At 42.5% G+C, this 27,270-nt stretch overlaps 1 protein-coding gene across 3 annotated transcripts in view; it reads right to left on the bottom strand.

Moving 5' to 3' along the window:
* Nucleotides 1-8,095: 8,095 nt before the first annotated feature.
* Tsg101 (tumor susceptibility 101) overlaps nt 8,096-27,270 on the bottom strand; it is a 31,083-nt gene continuing 11,908 nt past the window's right edge. For 2 of the 3 annotated variants that reach the window (XM_021166906.3, XM_021166907.3), the window contains 6 exons: nt 25,853-25,979; nt 22,243-22,309; nt 19,914-20,005; nt 11,170-11,372; nt 9,535-9,774; nt 8,096-8,426 (listed from right to left, as the gene is read on the bottom strand). In XM_021166906.3, coding sequence (XP_021022565.1) covers nt 8,337-8,426; nt 9,535-9,774; nt 11,170-11,372; nt 19,914-20,005; nt 22,243-22,309; nt 25,853-25,979 — 819 coding nt within the window. In that variant the 3' untranslated portion in view covers nt 8,096-8,336. The remainder of the gene's footprint in view (nt 8,427-9,534; nt 9,775-11,169; nt 11,373-19,913; nt 20,006-22,242; nt 22,310-25,852; nt 25,980-27,270) is intronic. The other variant, XM_029479763.2, reaches the window with a different exon arrangement.

Genomic DNA, 27,270 nt, shown 5'->3' with positions numbered 1-27,270 from the left:
CCCAAATTAAGGAAGTGGTTCAGGTCTGTGGAGCTTGCACCATATTATCTTGCAACCATAGCATACTTAGGAAATGAACAGACTCTTACAGACCCAGGCCTGGTCTCTCTTTAATTTCTCCTCCACCCTGCCCAAGACTCTTCATTCATTCCAGGGAGTTGTGATGTCTGAAAAGCTCCCTGATGGAGGAATTCAATAGGAATTCTTTGGCAGGTTTTTTTGGGGGGTGGAGTAGGGCAGGACTTTAATGGTACAAATCCTTTAGTGAAATAGCAATGTCTCCAAAAATTATTGAATTAAACTGTAATACATGAACTCTCCTTATGAGATCCACTTTGTTCACCCTATGACTGGCGTGTGCAGCAGTGGCTACTCTAACACAGGAGAGACAGCTCAGCTGTCAAGAGCTAAGCACTGACCATACTGCTCTTGCAAAGGACCTGGGTTCAGTTCTCAACACTCACAAATGGCTCACAACCATCTGTAACTCACAGTTCCAAGAGATCTTCTGATCCCCATGGGCACTACACACATGGTACACATACATACATGCAGGCAAAACACTCATGCACATAAAATACATCTAAATTTTTTGTCTTTAAAAGAGTGCTCACTGCTCTTGCAAAAGGCTTAACTTTCCAGCACCCATGTTAGGGAGTTTATGGGTACTTGTAACTCCAACTGCAGGTGGCTCTGCCAGCCGCTGCAGGCCACCTAGACTCATAGTCACATTAGCTAATGTGCTCTTTATGACCCATGAAAACACCAGGGATTCCTAATCTTGGGTGGGTATCTCTAGGATGTGTTGGGTTCCGAGGCTTGCTCTCATGACTGAGCAGTTGGAAGAGTACTGTTGAGGTAGCTGATAGCAGCCCTCGGTTGGAATGTCTGCAGTTAGACTGGGCTCTGGGGAAGATGGGTAAGGTGCCACCTCATTGTGTTCCCAGGGTACAGACTGCTGGCTTGTGCCTGGCCATCTGGTTCTGCATCTCTAGTGCAGTTTCTGTTTGTTTTGTACGGCATTTGCTTACACTAAGAGAGGAGAGTCTCCACCCTTCAAGTATTATTTTCTTTTGCTTGGAAAATTTGGCTCTGTTCACCTAGTTATCATTTATCAATAGCTTTATTGTTTCATGGATTTTATTTTTACCTCCTTTAGGTTCTAATATTGGCTGAATGTGTTCGTTAAGAGGGGACTGAATCAAAGGCTTCATGAATGTTAGGACTGCTCTACCAGTATCTTTAGTCCACTTCTTTTTGAGACAAGGTCTTGCCAAACTGTTCATGCTGGCCTTACTCTAACCTGTGTGTGTGTGTGTGTGTGGTGGGGTATGGGCAGGCCTTGAATTTGTAATGCTCCTGCCTTAAGCTCCCAGAAACTGGGACTAACAGGCCAGAAGCACTCAGCTGAACTGCCAACACACTCCCCTCCCCAAAACTGGGAGGTTCGGGCCTCTCAAAACAGCACCTTGTTTCTTGAGACACATCTTCGATTTCTCAGATAATCTGGTGTGATCTAGTTTAAAATGTGAAGTGCATAGCCAGGCAGTGATGGCACTCGTCTTTACTCACAGTACTTAAGGGGAAGGCAGATCTTTGGGGGTTGGAGGCCAGCCTGGTTTATAGAGTGAGTTCCAGGACAGCCAAGGCCACAGAGAAATCCTATCTCAAAAAACCAATCAACCAACCAAAAAGGTGAAATGTGCAGCCCTGGATTTTTGCTAAGTGGATCAAAGCAAAACAAACTGAATAATCTAAGTTGGGCTTGTGCTTGACATAGAACATGAAGGAATTATTCTTGCAGGAAGACAATGTAAACAATATATAAAATTGTACTTAAGGGGTTGGAGCAACAGCTCTGGAAGAGCCCCAGGTTTAGTTGCCTGCATTCGCACCCCGCTGGCAGCTCAGAACAGTGTTACACCAGTCCTATGGGATCTAATGCCCCTTTCTGGCCTCCATGGACTTACACACACACACACACACACACACACACACACACACACACACACACACACAGCTAGAGCTAGAGTTAGAGGGAGAGATAGAGCTAGAGCTAGAGGGGGAGAGATAGATGGTGGGGAGGGAAAGAGAGGCAAAACACCCATATAGATAAAATAAAAATTTAACAAATGTGCTAAAAAAGCTGGGCATGGAGACACAGCCTTTTAATCTTATCACTCAGGAAACAGAGGAAGAGCTCCATCAGTTTGAGGCCACTCTGTTCTACAAAGTGATTTCCAGGACAGCTAGGGCCACACAGAGAAACCCTCTATTGAAAAAACATTGCCCCCCCCACCCCCCAAACCACCGAAAACCCCAACCCAACCCAACGGAACAAACGTCCTTGGCATGTTTCTTCTGTGGGATGTGGGGTCCACACCTTTGGTCCCAGCACCTGGGAGGCCCCCTTTAAATCAGCTTTTGGTATGCTCTGCTGTAAACTTTGCAAATAAAGATTATAAGCAATTCCATGTGAATAAACGTGTGAGCACCATCTTTACCTTCCTGAGGTTCTTGTACTCCAGCTGGGCGTTCCTACTTGGGCCTCTCCTGCTCAGGTCTTGTGCTTTATTTACAGGCCTCCCACATTAACCACAGCCAGCTCCTCACGGGCAGCACTGGTGGCTGTCAAGTCCTTACCACCCTGTGCCAGCACTGTCCTCAGCACTTCAGATAGCTTTAAACTCTGAGCCTAGCTCTTTACAAATGGCTTGTGACCTGAAGTTAAAGACGTACGATGTACAGATCTGAACCTCGCGTCTAAGTCCAAAGCTAAGCTCTTGCTTGACAAACACAAGGGCTGTTTATACCACATGTATGTCTAGGCGAATATTTTTCCTTTACTAGACATCTCATTTTAATCTTTTTTTTTTTAAAGATTTATTTATTTATTATATGTGAGTACACTGTAGCTGTCTTCAGACACTCCAGAAGAGGGAGTCAGATCTCGTTACGGATGGTTGTGAGCCACCATGTGGTTGCTGGGATTTGAACTCTGGACCTTTGGAAGAGCAGTCGGGTGCTCTTACCCACTGAGCCATCTCACCAGCCCCTCATTTTAATCTTAATTGGTACTGATTTCCTGAAATGTTTAGTAGGGGCTGGGCAGTGGTACATGGCTGTAATCCCAGCAACTTATGAAACTGGGGCAAGATGTCTGGCGTACACGACAGTTTGGGACTAGAGAAGTGGCGCTCTGATTGGGAGTACTTGATGCTTGTGATGGTTTGTATATTCTTGGACCAGGGAGTGGCACCATTTGGAGGTGTGGTCTTGTTGGTGTGACCTGGTTGGAATAGGTGTGTCACTGTGGGTGTGGGTTTAAGATCCTCACCCTATTTGCCCGGAAGTCAGTCTTCTACTAGCAGCCTTTGGATGAAGATGTAGAACTCTCAGCTCTGCCTGTGCCGTGCCATGCCTGCCTGGATACTACCATGCTCCCGTCTTGATAATGGACTGAACCTCTGACCTGTAAGCCAGCCCCAGTTAAGTGTTGGTCATGGTGTCTCTTCACAGCAGTAAAACCCTAAGACACTGCTCAAGGATACCACAAGAAGTTCCAGAGTCAACTAACCTGGGATCATGGGGGCTCACGGAGCCTGGGCCACCAACCAGGGAGTTGGTAGGAGCAGGACTTAGAACATTTGTAGCAAATGTACAGCTTGGTCTTCACGTGCGTCCCCTAACAAGTGGAGTGGGGTGGGGAGTGGGGCTATCTCAGTCTCTGTTCTCTGTCATTTGATCCCCTTCCCTGAATTACTTGGTTGGGCCTCAGTGGGAGAGGATGTACCTAGTCTTGGTGGGATGAGATGCCCCAGGGCTGGGTGATACCTAAGGGGAGGGGAGCAATGGAGGAGTTTCTAAGGGTGGACCTGGGAGGAAGAAAAGAGGGCCATGACTGGGATGAAAAATGTTTGTTTTTTAAAAGATCACTTGCCGCTCTTCCAGAGGACCTGAAACAAACAAACAAACACAACCAACCTTTGAGACAGACTCAAAACAAGGTAGGACTAGGCCTCCGACAAACATGGATATAGTCCGTAATCTGAAAACCCTCTCTACAGCAAAGCTGGAGCTGACTGGATCCACCAGATCAGTTCACCAAAACATTCACAACCAAACCCAAAAAACAACAACCCTCCCCAAAACAGTCCTGAGCAATTGACATAGCTCAGTGTTATGGATGAAAGAGCTTGTTTGCCAAGCCTGGTGGCCTGAGTCCAATCCCTGGGCCCCACATTGTCAAAGGACAGAACCAATGTCTACAAGTTGTTCTCTAAGCTCTGTGTAAATATTAAACTAACACACACACGAACAACTACCCTACTACTACTATGAAGCCACTGTTACCCTGATACTAAAGAAAGATACGGCAATACTGTAGGCCAGGGAGCTGGAGAGCTGTCTCAGCAGTTAAGAATACTGGATGGGGGGGCTGGCGAGATGGCTCAATGGTAAGAGCACCGACTGCTCTTCCGAAGGTCCTGAGTTCAAATCCCAGCAACCACATGGTGGCTCACAACCATCCATAATGAGACACCCTCTTCTGGTGCATCTATCAGTGTAAAGATACCCACCATGTACATATTTATAATAATAAATCTTTGAGCAGGAGCGAGCAGGATTGGCTGGAGCAAGCAAAGTTCCTAAAATTCAATTCCCAACAACCACATGAAGGTTCACAACCATCTGTATAGCTACAGTGTACTCATATACATAAAATAAATCTTAAAAAAAATTACTAGATGCTCTTCCAGAGAATTGAGTTGGATACTCAGGAACTAGATCGCAGCTTACAACTATATTCTCCATTTCCAGGGGATCCCGTGTTTTCTTCTGTCTTCTGCCAACACCGAGCATACATGGTACAGACCTATACGTGCAAGTGAAACACCCATACACATACACACACACACACATATGTGTGTGTATATACTACACAGAAGAAAATCCCAAACCTGTAAACGAGATGGGGGTGGAGTGCTTGCCTAGCTGCACAAGGCCCTGAATTCAATCCTCAGGACAAGAACTAGAGAATGGTATCTCTCAAGAGGCTAGATGTGACCATCCTTTACAAAATGCCAGCAAACCCAACCCACAATGCTCAGAAGGAATAATCAACACTAAGACTTCTCCAAGAGCGAATCTTACATGCAAGGATTACTTGCCATAGTATGCTAAAATGAAGTGTAAGTCACATATGTCTCTATTAACAATATTGACAATCCGTGACAGCACATGCATTTGATCCCAGTACTTGGGAGGCAGAGGCAGGCAGATCTCTTGAGTTTGAGGCCAGCGTGGTCTACAGAGCCAAGTTCCAGGGCAGCCAGGGCAATACAGAGAAACCCTGACTTGAAAAACAAAACATATACACAAATAACATCTAATAATCATAGGGCAAATAAACAGGAACAGAAGAGAGTTCAAAAACATGAACTTAAAGCTAACATTTTTTTTTTTAATTTATTTATTATATGTAAGTACACTGTAGCTGTCTTCAGACACTCCAGAATAGGGCATCAGATTTCATTATGGATGGTTGTGAGCCACCATGTGGTTGCTGGGATTTGAACTCTGGACCTTTGGAAGAGCAGTTGGCGCTCTTAACCACTGAGCCATCTCACCAGCCCTAAAGCTAACATTCTTAATAACACTTTCCACACTTATGGACGGAGGCAAGGATACCTCATCTCACCTCTCATGTTGGAATTTTGGGGAAGGTGATCAGGCAAGAAAGGCATGTAGATTAGAAAGGGGGAAAATTCTACCCAACATGATTGGAGGACATTCCTGTCTATTGAAATAGAACTGGTAGGTTTAATAGAGCGGCATTATTGACACAGTCAAGAGCTCTGACCCAACGAGGTGGCTCCGTGGGTGAGCGTAGTTTCTGTGACTGCAGCTCCATCTCCAGAACCAACATAAGCACACGGGAGAACTGACCTCCACACCCACACTGCACACGGACAGCTACATTAACTGTGTGTATGTGTGGGGAGGTCAGAAGACAACGTATGGGAACCAAGTCTCCTTGGGTCCAGGGGATCACAACTCAGGTCATTAGGCTTAGTGCAGGTTTTTTTTTTTTTTTTTTTTTTTTTTGGAGACAGGGTTTGTCTGGGTAGCTCTGGCTGTCCTGGAACTCCATCTGTAGACCAGGCTGGCCTCAACCAGGGGCCAACCAGACCTCTGGATATGGTCTCAACAGGTTCTTTCTCTGGGTGCCAGTCAGTGGAGGCACCTATCCATCTAAAAAATTTAACCCAGAATTGCTCTTGTCTAAAGGAAATACAGGAACAAAGAGTGGAGCAGAGACTGAAGGAAAGGCTGCCCAGAGACTGCTCTACCTGGAAATCCATCCCATAGGTAGCCAACAAACCCAGACACTATTGCTGATGCCAAGAAGGCTTGCTTACAGGAGCCTGATATAGCTGTCTCCTGAGAGACTCTGCCAGAGCCTGACAAATACAGATGCGGATACTTGCAGCCAACCATTAGACTGAGTAGAGGACCCCAATGGAGGAGTTAGGGGAAGGACTGAAGGAGCTGAATGAAGGGTTTTGCAACTCCACAGGAAGAGCAACAGTATCAACCAACCAGACCCCTCAGAACTCCCAGGGACTAAACCACCAACCAAAGAATACACATGGAGAGACCCATGGCTCCAGCTACATATGTAGCCTTATCTAGTATCAATGGGAGGGGAGGATCTTGGTCCTGTGAAGAAGGCTCAATGCCCCAGCATAGGGGAATGCTGAGGCTGTTGGCAGGACCTGGGGTTGGGTGGGGGACACCCTCATAGAAGCAGGGTGGGGGGTGGTGGTGGGATAGGGGGTTTGTGGAGGGGAAACTGGGAAGGGGGATAACATGTGAATTAAATAAATAACCAATAAAAAAAGAAAAAAGTCGGGCAGTGGTGGCGCACGCCTTTAATCCCAGCACTTAGGAAGCAGAGGCAGGCAGATTTCTGGGTTCGAGGCCAGCCTGATCTACAGAGTGAGTTCCAGGACAGCCAGGGTTACACAGAAAAACCCTGTCTCAAAGGAAAAAAAAAAAAAAAAAGAATTCTTATCTGATCAGTTAAGTTGTAAGAGGGGTGTTTTGGGGGTGGATTTCATCCGTTACACTATGTAACTACCAGAACTCCAGCATAACAGCTGTAAAGTCCACTTTGGATTTGCCAAACGTGTGTGCTTGCAGTTCTCAACAGTTGGAGTCTCATGGTCCTCATGGTGCTGCTTCACTTCCCACAAACCTTAGCACAGCCTTAAGAATGCAGGCCACAAACACCAGTTTAAAGACATCTTCACGATGACATATAACATGTAAAGATCTGAAATGTTACTGGTAGCCTAAGACTTAATTCTCAAATTCTCTTTCTGTGAAAATCAGCAGGAAAACTTCCTTTATTTGAGATGACTTGGCTTGGTAACAACACCCATCTGCAGCAGGTATTCCAGGTATTAGGTAATGCTGAACTCCAAGCTGGGAGATGGACACTGCCTTTTGCTGCACAAGGTGTGGCTTGTGCACCTAGTGTGGCTGTCACAAGGTCAGAGTTGGCAGTGACAGTGAAATCTGAGGAAAGCTTTGAAGAAATCAATTAGAGATTGACATTTTAACACACTTTTCCCTCAACAATTAAAATACATTTGCAAAGAGTACCTCCTTTAAATCACCCAGCATGCTCAGTGTTTTATTTGAAAGTCTTACTACATTTTCCCAAGCTTTTTTTTTAAAAAAAAATATGTATCTATGTCTATGTACATATGAGTGTAGTGGCCACAGAGACCAGAAGACAATATTGGATCCCCAAAGCTAGAATACAGTTGTGAGCTGCCTAATGCAAATGCCGGGAATTGACTTCTTGATTAAAAAAGTTCTGAACCATGGTTCAGTTGGTTCTAGAATGAAATAAACATCTCCTCCAATATATACATTTCTCTGCATGACATTCTACACTAAATGGAACTTCTCTTTAACCTACAGAATACTGAACTGCAACTTAAGATGAACACTGTGCCTTGTTTATTAATGAGAAGACAGGCTTCTTTTGTGCATCTTATCTCAAGTCCAAGAAAGAGAAAAATTATGCAACAAATTTTATTTAGCCCAGTCAGTCCCAGCAGAGCACAGAAGCTTACAGAGGGTAGAAAGTGCATTAATAAAAGCCAGTTTTTACCCAAAGGAAACAGAAAATATATTATTGATTCAAAATATTTAACACTTGAATGATAAACTGCAATAACTTATTGTGGGTTCTACTGATGAGAAAAAGAAGAAGAAAAGAATGCTTTACGGAGAGGTCGGTCTCCAGCTGACAGCACACGTCAGTAGAGGTCACTAAGGCCCGCAGTCTTCCTTGCCTTTTGCATCAGTGCCCTTAGCTGGAACTGTTTACGGGACAGGAGGCGGACGTGCTAGGAAGGAGGACAATGTTGACATTTCAGAATGGCGTTGATCCAGCCATGATGCCAGACAGCATCTAGCAATCCTACATATATACAGCAACCTTTGACACCAATTCCACATTATGAAAACTTTTAAAACTCTACTATATCGCAGGGCCTGGCTTTGCTAAATGGAATGCTTTGCCTTTGCAGTGCTGAGGATGGAATCCAGGGCTTTGCACACATTAGGTATGAGCCATTCCCGGAGGTGTATCCCCAGCCCAAGCCTACATTCTTTTTTTTTTTTTTTTTTTAAAGATTTATTTATACGAGTACACTGTAGCTGTCTTCAGACACACCAGAAGATGGCATCATATCCCATTACAGGTAGTTGTGAGACACCATGTGGTTGCTGGGAACTGAACTCAGGACCTTGGGAAGAGCAGTCAGTGCTCTCATTTGCTGAGCCATCTCTCCAGCCCTCACCTACCTACATCCTGAAACACCAAGATGCCAGGAAAACATGCTTAATACAAGTTTCCAAACTGTCCCTTTACTACGAGAACAGGAAGAGAAGGGCTGAGGAGAAATGGTACTAACTTTAACCCTCCTCAGCATCTCAGAAACAGTTTGCTCTTCCTGTCTCCGTATTCATCTTTTCATGTGCCTTGCCACCCAGCCGGAAGGCAGTGGTAGAACCTTCTTTGTGATCACTGCGTACACTCGGCCATTCACCCTGCTTACATTAGATCCAAGGCACGTGGTTTAGCCACTCACCTGAGTGTTCTGCCCAGCTTGCATAAACACTAAGGTATCACCAGGAACGAGGTCAAATATACTGAGTATCTGGTTATTATTCCTAAAACCATATTCTCCTTGGGCAATAAACAAAGCTTACTAAGACTTCGGGCTGTACACTATTAGCAAGCCAGAGATAACCTGCATTAAAAAGGGTAGCCCACTTCTTTCTAGAACTATCTGATCTGGGAAAACTAATCTAAAATTATCCAACTCTAAGACCATTACGGGACTAAAAACAAAACAAAATGGGGGTGGGTAATAACCTCAAATTTAGGTGGTGTGACTGAACCTGCAGCACAGATCCCAAAGGCCTGGAAGGTGAAGGAAGGACACCTACCTTCAGGAACACATCCAGGTCTATCACTCCCCGCCGCAAAGCTTCTCCAAGGTAAAAGATAGTGTCTTCAATAGCATTTTCCTCTGCATACAGATTTAGAATCTGTTTATAGAGTGGGGCTGTGGGAATGATAACTTCATCAATATCATTATTTTCAGATTGATTTTCCATTTTCTCCAGAGCAGAACTTAGTTCTTCATCCTTCTTTTTCAAAAGTTCTATGTTTTTATCAACTTCAGCCTGAAAACAGAACAGTCCATGCATAACTTTATACTGATTTGTACACGATTATTTGCTAAGACACATCTACAACTCAACCTCAGACGGTATTTGGAGCAGCAGACTAATACTTCCAATAATATATTGGTGGAATGTGGGAAGGAATGACAAAAATTCCCCAAAATGAACATAATTGTGAAAGAGATACATGGTACTGCCAACTGGACTGCCAGACACAGTCCAAAATAAAGTCTCTCCCCATAGATAACCATGAAACAAGAAATTCCCAGAGGAGAAATTCCTCCCATCTATGGGAAGGATTTGATTTTCAGAGCTACAACGCATTGCAGGTGGTGGCTGCAGGCTCTGCATTACATCGGCACTACATTATTTTTTTTTTTAAATTTATTTATTATATGTAAGTACACTGTAGCTGTCTTCAGACACACCAGAAAAGGGCACCAGATCTTGTTATGGATGGTTGTGAGCCACCATGTGGTTGCTGGGATTTGAACTCAGGACCTTTGGAAGAGCAGTCAGTGCTCTTAACCGCTGAGCCATCTCACCAGCCCGGCACTACATTCTTAAACTGAAATGGTTGGCTATTATGATGCTCACTTTATACACACACAGAGAGAAAGCCTGGAGAGGGAAGAGGCACAAGCTGTATTATTGATTTGAAGCTCTCAGGCCCTCAGATGTCTCTGGATGACAAAACCAAGAAGCTGCTGAGCCACATTTTTATTATAGAGTGTGAGTGTGTGTGTGTGTGTGTGTGCACCCTGATATGGGTGCTGGACACTTAACCACTAAACCATCTCTCCAGGTCCCTGAAAGGCACTTCTAATACTGACTTAAATGTTTAGAAATACAATTCTCTCTTAAGTGTATAGTTCAAGGTCCGAGTGTGTTTGCCATTCATAGACCTCTGTAATTCATATTCCCTGTGAAGTGGCAGCAATTCACCGTGGAAGAAGTGCAGTATTCCAGATAGCACTTTCCAGTGGAAGATCAATGAGGCCGCACTTGAGACCTTATGGGCTATAGTATTTCTCTAACTGATGACCTGCCTCAGCTCCTGAGAACTGAGATTATAGGTACATTCCACCAACCCTGCTTAGAGAGCTTTGTTCACATACCTGAAGACAACTCCTGCTCACTGAACTTTTACTTTACAACATCAAGGTTTGCACAGAACTCTTTACCTTAGCTGTAATTCAACCCACGATATGTTTTCACTGCATTACTTACTACTTTTTGTTTTTTTCCTCCCTGAGACAGGGTTTCTCTGTGTAGTCCTGGCTGTCCTGGAACTCACTCTGTAGACCAGGCTGGCCTCAAACTCAGAAATCCGCCTGCCTCGGCCTCCCGAGTGCTGGGATTAAAGGCGTGCACCACCACGCCCGGCTTACTTACTACTTCTTGATCTAAGCGGGTGACCATCTCTTCCAGTTTCTGGTGGCCTTTTTTCAGATCTTCCTCTGTTCGTTTCAAGGCATTAAGCTCTGCCTGGGCACCATCCATTTCCTCCTTCATCCGCCATCTCAGTTTGTCACTGACTGCTGAGATGAGAGATGCTCGGATGGTGTCCTCACTGATTGTGCCGTCTCTGCTGGGACCTGCAGGAGATAATGCACACACTCTGGACATCAAGGCTCAGGTGGGTGTTCGCCAGTCAGAACCCTTGGACTTCCCCACTAATACTTAGCCAATTATAATCTGTATCCTTTTGCTGTAAGTGAGCAGCTGTATGATAGTTTGAAGAGCTGTGTCAATCCTTCTACAGAATGCTAGAACTGAAGACGCCCTTGGAACTGCTGAACTTAATTAAGACCACTGAGCACATACCATAAGTGGACAACCCTAGTTCAATTTCTGGAACCCAAGTAAAAAGCCTGATGCAGCAGCCCTCATCCAACACTCTTGTCTTGAGATAGGAGGCAGCAACTGAACTGCATGGAAGTCTATAGGCCAGCAGTAGAACCAAGAGAGATCCATATTCAACAAGTGAAAATGAGAACCATCACACTCTCACACCTCTCTCTCTCTCTCTCTCTCTCTCACACACACACACACACACACACACACACACACGTGGGATAGGGGTGGAGACAGGCAGGCAGGCAAACAGAGACAGAGAGAAATATAGAGACAGGGACAGAGACTTTACTATTCAAGATGGGTAGGAGACATGTTTTCAGCTGCTATCAGAGAGATGTATTCCACAAGCCCCATTCATAGACTCATTCTGACTGACTGACTGTTCAGGAGTTGGGAGCAACAGCTCTGTGGATATAAGTGCCCATAATCAGGAAGCTCACAAAATCCTCTAACTCCAGTTACATGGTATCTGACACCCTCTTCTGGTCACCACGGGCACCTGGGCACCAGTACACACGTCACATACACATGCACACCAAATAAGTATAATAACTATAATGATGATGATGATGACAATAATAGGGCCTAACTATTCTGTCATCCAGACAAGATAAAGGGCATATTAAAATCTCTGGTTACTTACACTGTACTAATTAATAAAGTAGTTTTTAAAATGGAAGAGGGGGCCAGGCAGTGGTGGCGCACGCCTTTAATCCCAGCACTTGGGAGGCAGAGGCAGGTGGATTTCTGAGTTCGAGGCCAGCCTGGTCTACAGAGTGAGTTCCAGGACAGCCAGGACTATACAGAGACACCCTGTCTCGAAAAATCAAAAAAAAAAAAAAAAAAAAAAAAAAGAAAGGAAGAGGGAGGGTAGAAAGTAAATGACTGTGCTCACAGAAGGCTTGGAATTGCTAGACTTCAGTTTTCAGGTGTGAACATTCAGATGCTTCAGTCTTTCAGTAGCAAAAGCATGGAGTTCTCTGTGGAATCTTAAACTGTCAGATGTTGTTGTGACATTTTGTTTCAGCCTTACATTAATATAACAATAAATAAAATACAAACAAAAAAGCCTCCCCTCCAAAACAAAACAAAACAAAACAAGACAAAAAGGAAGAGGGACTGACGAGATGGTTCAATGGTTAAGAACACTTAGTTCTCTTATAGTGGCTCCATGTTCAGTTCCCAGCACACACATGGCAGCTCAGAGTGCCTGTACCTTCAGTTTCAGGCCATCTGCCCTCTGAGCTCCTATCTGCCCTTGGTGCACATAAACTCACACAAGGCAAAACACGCATCACCTAAAAGGGGATACTTCCTACAAGAGATCAGAAGACCAGCGAAGATGATGATCTTACTATGTGCCCATTCTGACAAAGACACATAAGGACTAGAGTTTATACTTGTCTTTAAAAGACCCCAGTCCACAATAACCCATATGAAATCCTATTATGTTTATCTGATGCAAAATGCTGTTGTCCCCATGATCAAGTGCCTGGATGATAACAGCAGCACTCCCCGTCTCATTTATCCATTTGTAGAAGTTATTTAAACAACAAAACTTAAGGGTCTTTTTATGTGGGCTTTTCATACACAAGCACACCAACACATTTGGTTAAAGTCACCTTATCTGGTCTAATGGATCATGTCACACTGATGTTAAATTCAAATCCCTATGTTAAAGAATACACATTTAGTTTTAGAATTTATATAGTTCTTATAAACTAGGTCAAGGGCATTCTCCATAAGGTCCATATAGAAATACAAAAGACCACAAGAAGCCCACAGAATCCTGAGCATAAATACAATGCTGGCAATACACATTTCAAGTCATACTATAAAGCCAGGGGCATGCAGAATAATGGAACAAAGTGGAGAAGCCAGAAATAAACTCAAGTATTCTACCATGTGATTTTTACCAAAGATGAAAGGCATGAAAACCCAACATTTCCAATGTAGAAGACCGAAATTAGGTACCTATCTCTAATCTGCAGAAAATCTAATAAACAGAATCAAAGACTTTAAGACTCTAAACTCTGGAATTTCCAACAGCATGACAGCATGTTGAGGAAAGACTTAAAGATCCAGGAGTACCCAGTGACTTTCTGAATCTGATTTCAACAGCTCAGTTAATACCACCTGACAAATGGGACTGCATCAAATTAAAAAAGTTCTGCACAGAGAGTAGACAGCCCATAGTACATGAGGAAGCCTCTGTCCACTCTAGTTTACGTAGCATCTATAAAGTCTGTGGGAAGCTAATTCCAACGGAAGCGTGGATGTAGCTCTCCTGGTTAATCTAGATTAGGTCAACTAAGGTGGGAAGACCTAAATGTGAGTGCCACCACTCCATGGGTTAGGGTCCTCGGCTGAATAAGGAGCTGCTTGGCTGCAGATGCAATGTGACCATCTGTCCCCATATTCTTGCTACCCTGATTTCTTGGGCAAGATGGACACTACCCCCAAACTATGAGGTAACTATACCTTACATTCACTCTGTCAGGCCCCTTGTTCAGTTACTATGAAAGTAGCTAATATGATAGCGCAGCCGATAAGGGTGCTTGCCTGGCTTACCCCTGGGTGGATCCCTGCTAGCTTATGAACGAGGCATGGTGGTAGACATCCTAGCCACACTGCACAAGTTTGGTTCCCAGTACCCACGTCAGGTGGCTCCTGGGCACCTCTAAGCCATTTCCAGGCGTTTCCATGTCTGCTTCTGGCCTCCACAGGTGCCTACACATACACTGTACATACAAAATAAAAGAATATGTAAAACAGTAAAACAAAGCCTTAAAAACAAGGATCAGGTTATGGAATAAGCCTAGGTTAAAAAAAAAAGTGTTATAGAAGGTATTAAACACACACACACACACACGTCATGTTTTCTCTCACATATGGAAACTAGTCTATCAATCAAGAAAGAGGAAGTGAGCCTGACAGTGGTGGCACAGGCCTTTATTTCTGGCACTTGGGAAGCAGAGGCAAGTGGATCTCTCTTGAGTCTGAGGCCAGCCTGGTCTTCAGAGTGAGTTCCAGAAGAGACAGGACTACACAGAGAAACCCTGTCTTTACCTTTCACCTGCAAGAAAGAGAAAGAAAGAAAGCAAGAAAGAAAGAAAGAAAGAAAGAAAGAAAGAAAGAAAGAAAGAAAGAAAGAAAGGGAAAGAAAAAGAAAAGAAAGAAAGAGAAAGAAAGAGAAAAGAAAAGAAAAAGAGAAAGAAAAAAAGGAAGAAAGGAAGAAAGAAAAAGAAAGAAAAGAAAGAGAAAGAGAGAAAGAAAGGAAGGAAGGAAGGAAGGAAGAAAGAAAGAAAGAAAGAAAGGAAGGAAGGAAAAAAAGCACTTGGGAAAGAAAGAAAGAAAGAAAGAAAGAAAGAAAGAAAGAAAGAAAGAAAGGAAGGAAAAAAAGCACTTGGGAAGCAGACAGGTCTCTGTGAGTTCAAGGCCAGCATGGTACCCCTATATCAAAAACCAAAACAATCTGAAATGGAAAATCCCAGGGTTTTTGAAGTAGTAGAAGTGATGGGGCAGGAGAGACAGCTCAGGGGTTTGGAAAACTCACTGCACTTACATGAAATCTAGGTTCAATTCTCGGGACTGATGTGGCAGTTCACAGCCACCTGTGCCTCCAGCTCAAGGGCCTCTGTTCCCTCATATGGATGAATGAAAATAATCTTAAAAAATCTCAAACATTCTGAATTTTAGTCCAAAATTCAGTGAATTCAGTGAGCTGCTTTCTACTGAAACACGAGAGAAGAACTGCTTTAAGAGTCTCAGCTTTTAGGGGGCTGGTGAGATGGCTCAGTGGGTAAGAGCACCCGACTGCTCTTCTGAAGGTCCAGAGATCAAATCCCAGCAACCACATGGTGGCTCACAACCATCCGTAACAGGATCTGGCGCCCTCTTCTGGAATATCTGAAGAAAGCTACAGTGTACTTACATATAATAAATAAAATAAATAAATCTTTAAAAAAAAAAAAAAAGAGTCTCAGCTTTTAGTCAGACATAACACTATTTTTTAAGTGACTGAAGAGAAATCCCATATTTTCCATATCTACTATATACTGAGCAAATCTGTTATATCAAGTCCCCACACAATGACAATTACCCAAGCAAGCAGAAGTAGATTTCAGAACTGTGGAGTGAAAAAGGTCAAAAACTTTGTAACCATGGGCTTTTCCACCAGTGCCCCCAATTCTCAAATAATGAATCTGAGAGAAAACTCTTTATGAATAAATGCCCAGGCCACGAACTTAGGCTTGCTTCCTGACTAACTCCTTAATTAACCCCTTTATTCTAGTCTGTGAGTGCCACATGGATGGTGACTCCTCAGTTTCATTCATCTGTCCCTGCAGAGATCGTGGTCATCTTCCCATGCCCGACTCTATCTCAGAGTTCCTCTCTCCCTACCAGAACACCCACATCTTATTTCCTGCCTCAATTAACAGGCCATTGGCTTTTTATTGACAGGTGATTCTTCCACACAGTACACGCAATTCTCTCTACAAAACTTTAATATCTGCTCAAAACATGTCAGATGGTATCCATCACCAAATTTAACCCTTAGAAAATAAGACATATTTTTCCCAGTGTTAGGGAACAGAAAACTCATCAAGTAATTAGGCCAGTATCTTGCAATCACCCTAGCATATGATAACTGAAATGACCTCACCGAGCTCTCTGACAGTACTTACTGACCACTATTTCCTATAAAAGACACCATTTCATATTGAATGATTATTCATAGTGAGTGAATCTATCATTAGCCTATCAGAAAACAAGATAAACGGTAGCTTTTCTAATTTTTTTATTATTCTATGTTTTAAATGTTATGAGTATAGGTGTTTTGTCTGCAGAGGCCAGAAGAGGGTGTCAGATTTCCCAGAACTTGAGCTACAGACAGTTGTGAACCACACATGTGTGCTGAGAATGAAACCTGGGTCCTCTGGAAGAACAACCAGTGCTCTTAACCACTGACTGATTATCTCTGCCCGGACTTTTCTGAGTTTTAACCCTTAACCCCTGGTCCACAAAACTGTCTCTCAACCTTTTCTCAAAAAGTAGAGTATAAATTGAAGACACCCACCCAAGCTGATCTCTAGTCTTCCTTCTCACATCTGTATACACATATGAAAGCATACACACAGGAACATACATACATACATGTTTAAAAAAAAAGACAAATAATACTTTTAGACTGGAACTGACAGTAGGCAGAACCTGCTGGAAACAAAGCCAAGGGTAAGTGAAGACACTAGTCACTGTACAGCAACCATGGAGCCTGAGTTATCACAAACTATCTGTCCAAAAGTAGATCAAACCACGAGGATTACTTTTTTATATAAATAACAACATGAAAGGTCGGTTTTTTGACATAAGGAGCAAACCTTCCAAACAACTGCATACACAGAATCTTCATGTATGGTACTTGGCAGGGTGCTAATGAAGGCTCTTAGATGGGTTCAGGTTTGACAGTGTGCCAGCTTTATGCAAGCAATGGGCTCTAGCTCAAAAAAAAAAAAAAAAAAAAAAAAACCCAAAACCCAAAAACCTTATGTGATCACAGTAAAGCAAAGTGAAGAAAGCTACCAACAACACACCATAGGAGACTCCATTTACTCAAAATCCTCAATTTTCAAAAATAGCCAATAGTTTAGCAGGAGGCTAAGGACTCAATAGACCACTACCTACTAGTGTGTTACTGTCAGGTCCAGGCTTGTGCAGGCAACCACAGAGCAGCTGCTGTGCAGTCATGACTGAAACCATTGGGTCACGGGCGATCTGTTTTTATAAACCATGGTATTAGCTGATGTGGCTACTCTTCAATCTCAAGTCAAATCTAACTTTAATGTATCATTTTCCATAAAAGCTCATTTTGAGGATAAATGAAAAATTTCTAAGCTATAAAATTCTTCAAAACTAATGTTCTGAAGTGAATTACAAGACTTTTATGGGCAAAAGGTAAGCTAATAGGTCCAATAACCAAATAACCTGAGTTCATTCCCTGGACCCAGTGGTAGAAGGAAAGAACAGATTCTCCAAACTTGTCCTCTGACCACACTAGTGCTGAGAATATACATACACAAACAAATGTAACAAATGTTTAAATATTCACAAATGAGATCAGAGGGATAATAGTACAGTTTTATCTAAGAAATAAGGTGACTAACTTGTGGGGGCTGGGTATCAAACAAGTGACCTCTGGAAAAAGCAACCAGTGTTCTTAAACCACTGAGCCATTTCTCGAGGCCCAGATTTAGTAGGGTTTTGTTGTTGTTATTTTTTGTTTTTGTTTTTAACTTACAGATTAAAGACTCCCAGCATTTTTTATTCAAATAATTTAAAGTAGACTGTATAGGGCCAAGTATGTGGGCACACGCCTTTAAGGTCAGCTCTTGGGAAAACAGAGATGATCAGAATTGCAGGCCAGCTAGGGTTATACAATGAGACCTGGTCTCAAAATTAACAAAACCTTTCTTACTTAAAGGAAGCTATATTACAGACAAGGCAAGCATATTTTAATGTATCAAAGCCATGCCATTAGATCCTATTGATGACAACAGAAGCAGACCCTGTCTGGAGAGCAAAGGCATAGACACGAGACCCTGGTATCCGATCTCATGACATGGGAAAACATAAAAGACAGTAGCCTCTCATCATCCTGTGAGTGCACTCACTTAAGCACTCAGCAAATACGCAGGGAGAGCTGCCACCCGCCAGCTGTATGAGGAGGTAGTAACACAGATTGGTAAGAGTGAGTTTGACAATACAAAGGAAATAATCAACAAACAACTCTTTGAGATAAAACTAGCAGGTAATAGAAACAATGAGGAGCAGGATCAACAAGACCTAAGCCTAAGATCTTTGTATTGAACTCTGAGAGAAACAAGGTTTTCAGTAGAGGAGTGACATCATCAACTCATGTTTGAGTAAGATCCTTCAGGCTGCTTATGTTAAAAACAAATGCACGGGCTGAGGTTCTCATACAGTAATTTAGATGAGATAACAGTGACTTATACTGGCAGTGGGTATGGTCATATTTCCATACATTCTGAAGATAAGTGAGTTCTAGAGGAATCAAGGATGACTTGAGTTAGCATATGGAATAGCTATCAATGGAGATGGATAAACTGTAGAAGGACCTGAGTTCAACTTGGGTCATGTTGAGTTTAAGATGTCTATTAAACCTCAAGTGGAGAGGAAAGAGGTGCAGACCAACACAGTTTAGCAGCTGTGGGTAGAGACAGGACATTTAAAGCTCTATCATTAGAGTGAGGAATCGAAGTGCCAAGAACTAATCGGGCATTACAACATAAGAGAAGGAACCTGCGGAGACTGAGCACAAGCACCTGAGCTATAGGAGGAAAGGGACAAAGTGTGGTTCCCTGGAAAGAGAGCCAAGCTGGCAGAGGCCCACTGTGTCAGATGCCACAGACAGACCAAGGAACAGACAGCAGTCACCAGCCACTGGATTTAAACCCATAAAGGTCACTGTGACTCTGACAGAAGCAGTTTTAGAGGAATGATAGTGGGAAGGCAAGAAGGGTGAAGAAGGTGAGGAAAGGCCATAGGCACAAGGAAGTTTGCTGTGAGGAGACGAGGTAGTGCAAACAGGGAGGTGCAGCTGATGCTTCCAAAGGCTGTTTTAGGGATGTTTTTGTGTGCTAATGACAGCAGTCCAGAAGGCAAGAAAGGAAATGGCTGAAATGATAACCCAGTGTGAGTTAGAAGACATAAGCTCCAGTAGAGAAACCCTTTAGGCAGAAGCAGAGGCAGCCGGAAACAGAAGGCAGATGCAGTGATAAAAGGGAGGCCCTCTGCAGGCCAATTTTGCACAAGTCCTCCAGGGTCAGACAGCTCAAAAAAGCAAACACCACTGGTGTGTGACACCATCTTACTGACCCTTTCATGCTAACTCCGGGTGTGATCTACAGTTAGGCCACAAGGCCCTAGGATTTGCTAGTAGTACCCAACCTTACTTTTGGGGCTATGTCTTTAGGACTATTCCAGCGGCCTTAGGCCCTAGTGACTCAAAACATGTGTTATCCACCAGTAAGAGTGTGGCAAACAGGAAAGTGTTAGTGAGTTATCAGCCACATTTTTAGACTTCTAAATGGCTCATTTACAGAATGTTAAATCACATCAAGTTTAACATTACAAGACAGTGATCACCAGAGCTTTCCAATATGGAAGAATATTCTAAAATTTTACATGTAAAAATGAAATACATGTTTTACCACAGGAGACCTTGACTTATAAAGAAAAATACAAATGCTTATACTTACCAACAGTGGTCACAGGAGGCTGGGAAGGGTACTGTGAGCTTGTTGTGGCAGGGTATGGGCCAGCAGGTGGGTAAGGACAGCCAGGATAACCACTATAGAAAAGAACACCAAATGTAAAGATGACCCAACACTACTGAGAACCCCACTGAGAGAGTTAAGACTGACATATTATATTGCCAGATAATGAATATAAAGTTTTAGAGAAAGTGTTTATTCAAGGAACAGTGTATGGAAATTACACTGGGTTTGAAAATTGACTATCAAGGTCAAGCATGGCAGTGTGTGCCTCCAATCTGGGAAGGAGGCGGAAGCAAAAGGGTGCTTTGAGTATGAGGCCACAGGCTGGAGAGACGGCTCAGTGGGTGAGGGTGCTTGCTGTTCTTGCAAAGGACCCAGGTTTGGTTCCCAGCATCACACGCTAGCTCATAGCCACCGGTAACTCTAGCTCCAGGGAATTTGACACCCTCTTCTGACCTCTGTAGATGCCAAGTATGCACGTGGTGCACAGATTCATATAAGCAAAAAAACCACTCACATACATTAAAAAAGAAAAAGAGGAGAGAGAAGGAAAGAAGGAAGGAGAGAAAAAAGCCAGGTTTGGTGGTGCACAGCTTTGACTCCCACACTCAGCATGGAGAGGTAGAGAATGTCTGTGATTTTGAGGCCAGCTGCATAGGTCTATACAGAAAACTCTAGGACAGCCACAAGGATTGTCTCAAAACAAAGTATGAGGCCAATTTGGGCTACATAGCAAGACTGTATCTCAGAAAATTCAATCAAATCAATCTACAAAACAGAGTCCAACAGGTAGCTCTCACCTATAATCCCAGCTTTGGTGAGTTCCAGACTAGCTGGAGAAATGGCTCAGTTGTTCTCCCATAAGACCGAGGTTCTATTTCTAGCACCCACACAACTGTCCATAACTCCAGTTTCAGAGGATTCAATATCCTCTTCTGAGCTCGTAAGGAACCAGGCATGCAAGTGGTGCACAGACATACACATGAGAAAAACACTCAATACACATAAAGTTAAAATAAATATATCTTTAAAAACTACACAAGTGCGAGCTCCTATATCAGAAGAAAACCAAAGTAGTAAAAGGTCAAATGGTCTTGCTTGGCTTTGATTATATGAGGTTACTTTCAGAGAGGCAGAAATTGCTAGAATATTCCTAAGGACAACCTGGGTCCTATTGTTAACCTTAAATGTTCACTCTGAAAGCAAATCTTAAAAAAAAAAAAAAATGTTTTTGGATAGTTTGTGTCACTCATGTATTCTAATAAGTAGTCCTAAATTTCCATTCTAGAAAATCCAAATTTTCTTTTTAAAGATTTATTTGTGTTTATGTTATTTATTGAGACAGGGTCTTACTATGTGGTCTTAGCTGGCCTAGGATTGATAAAGAACCACTTGCTTCTGCCTCTGCAGTGCTGACACCCAGCTATTATTTTGACTTTAAGTGTATAGTGTGGGTGCCAGTGGAGACAAAAGAGAATGTTGGATCCTTTGTAGCTAGAGTTCCTAATCTGGGTGCTAGGAGTCAAATTCAGGTCCCTTTGGAAAAGCAGAAAGTGCTCTTAAATTAATAAGCCATTTCTCTAACCTTTATAAACTTCTTAAAAAGGAAAAAGCAAGTGGCCCCAAACCAATCAAGATTACTGTTATTACGAAGCCTACCCACAATCCCCCTCTTGTAAATAAAGCAAAGCTGAATTTCTCTAGATAACCTATACCTCCTTTGGAATTATGGGCACATATTGATCACAAAATCCCACCAATAAGCCAAATATGGTATATAATAGCATACCTACATAATATGAATATAGGCATATAAATGTGTGTGTGTGTGTATATATGTATTTTGGGGGGGGGGGTCGAGACAGGGTTTCTGTGAGGCCCTGGCTGTCCTTGAACTCACAAATTTGCCTGCCTCTGCCTCCCAAGTGCTGGGATTAAAGGCGTGAGCCACCAAGCCCAGCAGTATACATATATGTTTGTCTGTCTATCTATATCTATTATACCCATCTCAAAAAACAAACACCAATACACTTCTCTCTCTCTCTCTCTCTCTCTCTCTCTCTCTCTCTCTCTCTCTCTCTCTCTCCCTCCCTCCCTCCCTCCCTCCCTCCCTCCCTTCCTTCCTTTCATATCTATATCTATATCCATATCTATAATACCAAGGCTGAACTAGGACTGTGAGTCTACTCAGCCATACCTATCTCAAAAAACAAACATCAATACACCAACCTCAGTGAATTCTAACTACATTTATTTAATTCCCCAGTTAGCATTATTTTGATTACAAATGTAATTAACAGATTTTCATTACCTGGGGTTGGGAGGGTATCCAGATGGATATGCAGAGATTCCACTTGGCATGCCTGGCATGTAGGAGGCTAAAAATAATTTTTAACATTTGAAAGTCATATGCACAGTCCTGAATATAAAGGCTATAGAGCAATATGAACCACTATCAAACCACAGCAGAATTTCACACCAAGAATCCAATCTCAGGCTCAAAACAAAAGCAACATCTGGCCTAGATTGTTTCTTAAAGAACAAGTAATTTGAAGTCATTTAATTCCCAACTCATTAAGTGTGAATAACATTCATGCAAACCCTAGTAAGAACTGACTGGCAGACAGGCCAACCTGGTAAGCTTTTCAGCGCCAAGTTCACCTGTAATAGGAGAAGGTAATGCTGACCTCATTTGCTCTACGACTGCTTCTTAGAGGGTAGCCGCCTCTGCATCTAAGAAATCTTGGGACATTTAACACCAGATTGACTGAATTGCTTAGCTGGTTTTGTTGGCTTGTTTAGAACTTAAGACTCCAAATCACGGTAAGAAGTCCTACACAAAACTTACATCCACACTCTATAGATTGACTTTCAAAAGCTTGGAAATATTAGGAGAAAAAAGTTAAAAGCAATTAGTCTTCAAGAATGCCTCATTCATTTTAGAAGCTTGTAAGGTCAGTGGTGCCAAAGGCTAACTTTGGCCTGGATGGAAAAGGACTTGCCTTCAGAGACAACTTTTCTCATTAGATCAATGGTGAGTCAACACTTAAGTCAATAAATAAATGTTTTATTATCTTTTATATGACAGGAATTAGGAATTTGGTGGTGATGGTGGGGGGTTGGGGAAGAGATGGATGGGGAAAGGGGAAGGGAGAGAAGAGAAGAGAAGAGAAGAGAAGAGAAGAGAAGAGAAGAGAAGAGAAGAGGAGCGGAGCGGATAAGAAGAAGAGGAGGAATCCTTGGCCACATGTTGCTTGGAATCCAGGTGGGGGATAAAGAGTCAAAGTGGGAGCTGGCAGGGCAAGCAGAGTGCTATCTATGGGATTGCCCAGGAAAAGAGCTAATTTAAATCTAAGAGGCAGAGTAAGCCTCTTAAGGTTAAGGTTAAAGGTAGAGTGATCAAGTAGAAGTATGACAGATGAAGCCTGAAGAAAAAGGCACAGAACTTCTCAAGAATGACCTTCTAGTGACAGAGTACAACCAAGTGGGAGAAGTACGCTGGGCTGCTATCAACAGCAGACTTGGAAGCTTTTATCAGCCTAACACTTCAGGGTTTACAGACTTCTTAGGATTTATGGTAGATGCTAGAATACCTTTTCCTAAGTATAATGAAGGAAGAAATTCAGTATTTCATTAAAAAACAAACAAAACTAAAACAACAACAAAAAACTCCCCAAATATTATAACTCCATTCCACACACATAGACACTTTCTAAGTAGGAAGCACAGTTGACATTATTGAATATCTCTTAAACAAAGTGAGTCCTCTGTTACATATTTGCAACACACATAGTCAATATCACTCACTTCCATGCTGGCTTCTCCAATATATAAAGCACCATCTCTGAGTTGTAATTTCCTCATAATCATAAATTATTTTCCTTTCCTTAAAAATGTGTCATTTCAGGGCCCGGAGAGATGGCTCCATAGTTAAAAGACAAAACAGAGTGAGACAGACAGACAGACAGACAGACAGACAGACACACACACACACACACACACACACACACAAGGTGTAAGGGGCTAAAGAAATGGCTCAGTGGTTACAAGCATGTACTGCTTTTGTAGAGGACCTGAGTTCTATTCTTAGCACCCACACGGGACAGCTCACAGCTTACAGCACCAGTTACAGGGTACCTGATGCCTCTCTCAGGCACCTGCACTCATGTGCATATACCCACATAGACACACTCATTAAAATAAATTTTAAATAGCATTAAAATAAATTTTAAAAATGAGGTTTGGATATGATGTTGGCTTTAATTTTATGTATCTGAGTATCTTGCCTGCAACTACTTATGTGCTACACATGCACCCCTGGTACCTGCAGGGTCAGAAGAGGGAACTAGATCTTCTAGAAGTGGAATTTATAGATTGCTGTAAGCTGCCATATGGGTCCTCTGCAAGAGCAACAGGTGCTCTTAACTGCTGAACTGTCTTCCCAGTCTCATAATGCTGACTTTTTAATGACTTAATGTTTCACTATGCCGCCTAGACAGACCCTGAACTTCTAGGCTCACATAATAATTCTTTTGGCTAAACCTCCAAACTCTTTGGAATTACAAGCATATACTATTGCACTTGTTTTTAACAATTTCTTGTAACACAACTCATCACTTAAAAATTACCCTGAAGAGTTAAGAAATGTTCTGAGCAATGATTTCTCAACTATTAAATATTTATTCAAATATGTATCCAAGATTCTTAGCTATTACTTAGTATGTTTACAGGAGGAATCCAGACCATTGTTCACAGTCATACCTGATGATGATGATGGCTATCATCTAAACATCTAACATGTCATTACAATTGGAATGGATGGACAGTACAATGGTCTTTTAGTGATTTACTTAAGCTAGCTCTTCAGTGCTTGATGAGACGGTGAGTACAGAACTGACTGCAACAATGCCTAGTGTGAGCTAGCTTTCTGGAACACTATACTCTCAAAGGCAATGTGAAATGGAAAGAAATAGAGAAAGGGTCCCTTTGTCCCAAGTGGTAAATAAATTAACTCGTCAAATAAACAGGGAGATCAGTCTAGGAAATATTTGCCACTTTAAACTCAACACACCCAGTCAAAACAATCACTGCCATCCTTAATACAGGAAGCAAGAGTCCTAGCAAGCTTATGCTGGAGGTGAGGGGCGAATGAGTCACTTCTTTTACATTCTCATTCTACTCAAGAATCAAGATAGTCTTCATGAAAAATAGATTAAAAACAAGAGAATGACTTTAGGCAGAAGGAAATAAAGCTCACATAACTGGTTTTCAAAGAGAAGTTTGTCAGAATGACAACTTAAAACACAATAAAAGCAGTACAAAACAAAAACGTCAAAACAAGTAAGTACAACCAACTTCCAATTATCTGGATGATTCTGAAGTATCAGCAAGAATCATTCAGATAAACAGAACAGGATGGAGCTCTCCCAGGGGTGGACCAGTACTGTCCACTTGCTCTCACCCTTCTGACAAGGTACAAATTGGCTATACCACTGAGAAGCAGCCAAGAGCTAGATGTCCAATTGTGTATACCCAGAAGAGCTCAAGGGAATGAGCTGACTGTAATTAACTCTCTACAACATTGATCCTGGAATCATAGACTACCTTTTAAAATTACATCTTTCCAGGTGGTCAAATATGGCTTTTCCATGGCATGCATAATTTAAAACTTCTAGCTCGATTTGGCATCTTCTCTTCCACTCTAGAATCCAGAACATCCACACTTTGATTTTCTACCCACAGATGGAAGCCCAAAGGCCAGTCTTTGGTAGGAACCTGTACATGCAGATGTGGGGTCTCAGAATACTTCCCAAAACGCCACTAACTTGACAAGCTAAAAAGCAAAGTGAAGTTATTTTAAGAGTTTTGCAAGGCTTTGTTTTGTTTCTGCCAGTTTTAATGTCAGATCTCAGTGTACTTACTATTTGGTGGCCCTGTTGCTGTGTATGGTGGGTAGGATGCAGAAACAGTAGGCCGGGAGAACACTGGAGGCTCCTCTCCAAATATCACAATCATGATTTGAATAAGCTCCAGCAACTCTGACCGGGGCTAAAAAGGAGAGAAACCCAAGAAATCATGTCACCTATAATTAGTTCTCAGCAAAATAGAAGTGTTTGGCATTACTGTTGTTAGTTTTCAACTCTGACAATCTTCTTTACTCTCTCAGCTTTTTATTATCTGTATGCACGAGCACTTTTGCCAGTGTGTGTGCTGAGGTCAGAAATAACTATGGAATCAGTTCTCTCTTTCCATCCTTACTTGAGTTCCAGGAATTAAACTCACATCACCAGGCTTGTGTGGCCTGTGTCCTTACACATGAAACCATGTGGCTGGCCCAGCTATTTTCCTGAACACATCAATTTTCAAATGGGACCATGGGTTACATGAAAGCACAGAAACACGTCTGAATCTTCTTTACCTATAAATAGCTCTTTTGATATCTTACATACTGGGTATCAACTTGTGAAGAAATACAGAGCAGGCACAAGCCTTCCAGTAACAGGAGCTAGTGAACAATATAAAGGATTGGGTCTGCTCAAAGCCAGACTCTTACAAGTTCATTCTATCTCTGAGTTCTCTCTCTCAAAATAAATGTGGTTAATTCTGGTTATAAACTTGACAACTAAGGAGGAAGACCCTCCACGAGCAGGCAAACCCTTCCCATCTCAGCCCAGACACAGAGAGGTCAGAGTGCAGCGCTCTGTTGTTCTGTCCTGCCCATCTTCCACTTGCTTGTGAGTACATCTATATATTTAGCCCTCTGCCAGCACTGCTGCTGCTACCTCCTCTGAAACTGGACACCAGCTTTTTTTGGCTTTCTTATGTGGACTGACAACTACTGGATCTCGAGGTTTCCTCCAGGCATTTAACACAGGATGGGACTGAGAAGCTACTGAGTCCTCAGCCTCTCCAGTGTACAGACCACCACTGTCTCCTCACCCCAGCACATATACCAATCTAATAAGTCTCTTTCTGGGGCTGGAGGTGGCTCAGCAGTTAGAGCACAGGCTACTTTTGCAGAGGATCTGGGTTCAGTTCCCAGGACATACATGGTGGCTAACAACTGCCTGCAACACTAATTGCAGGGGATCTGATGCCATCTTCTGGCTTCCAAAGACACCAGGCATACATGTAGTGTGTATACACATTTAGGTAAAACATTCATACACACACAAAAAAAATAAAAATAAATCTTTAAAAACAAAACCAACCCTTCCTTTGTAACATATTCATTGTATTGATTTTGTTCCTCTAGAGAACACCAATACAATACAGGCTTCTGGTTGTTTGTAGCATAAATGCTGCTCTGCCAGTTACACTATTAGAGGCAGAGACACAA

This window comes from Mus caroli, unplaced genomic scaffold (genome assembly GCF_978045245.1).
Source record: "Mus caroli unplaced genomic scaffold, Mus_caroli_1 scaffold_8, whole genome shotgun sequence".
Taxonomy (NCBI): Eukaryota; Metazoa; Chordata; class Mammalia; order Rodentia; family Muridae; genus Mus; species Mus caroli.
Note: the sequence above shows the minus strand (reverse complement) of the source record. Positions and strands in the feature narration are given on the sequence as shown.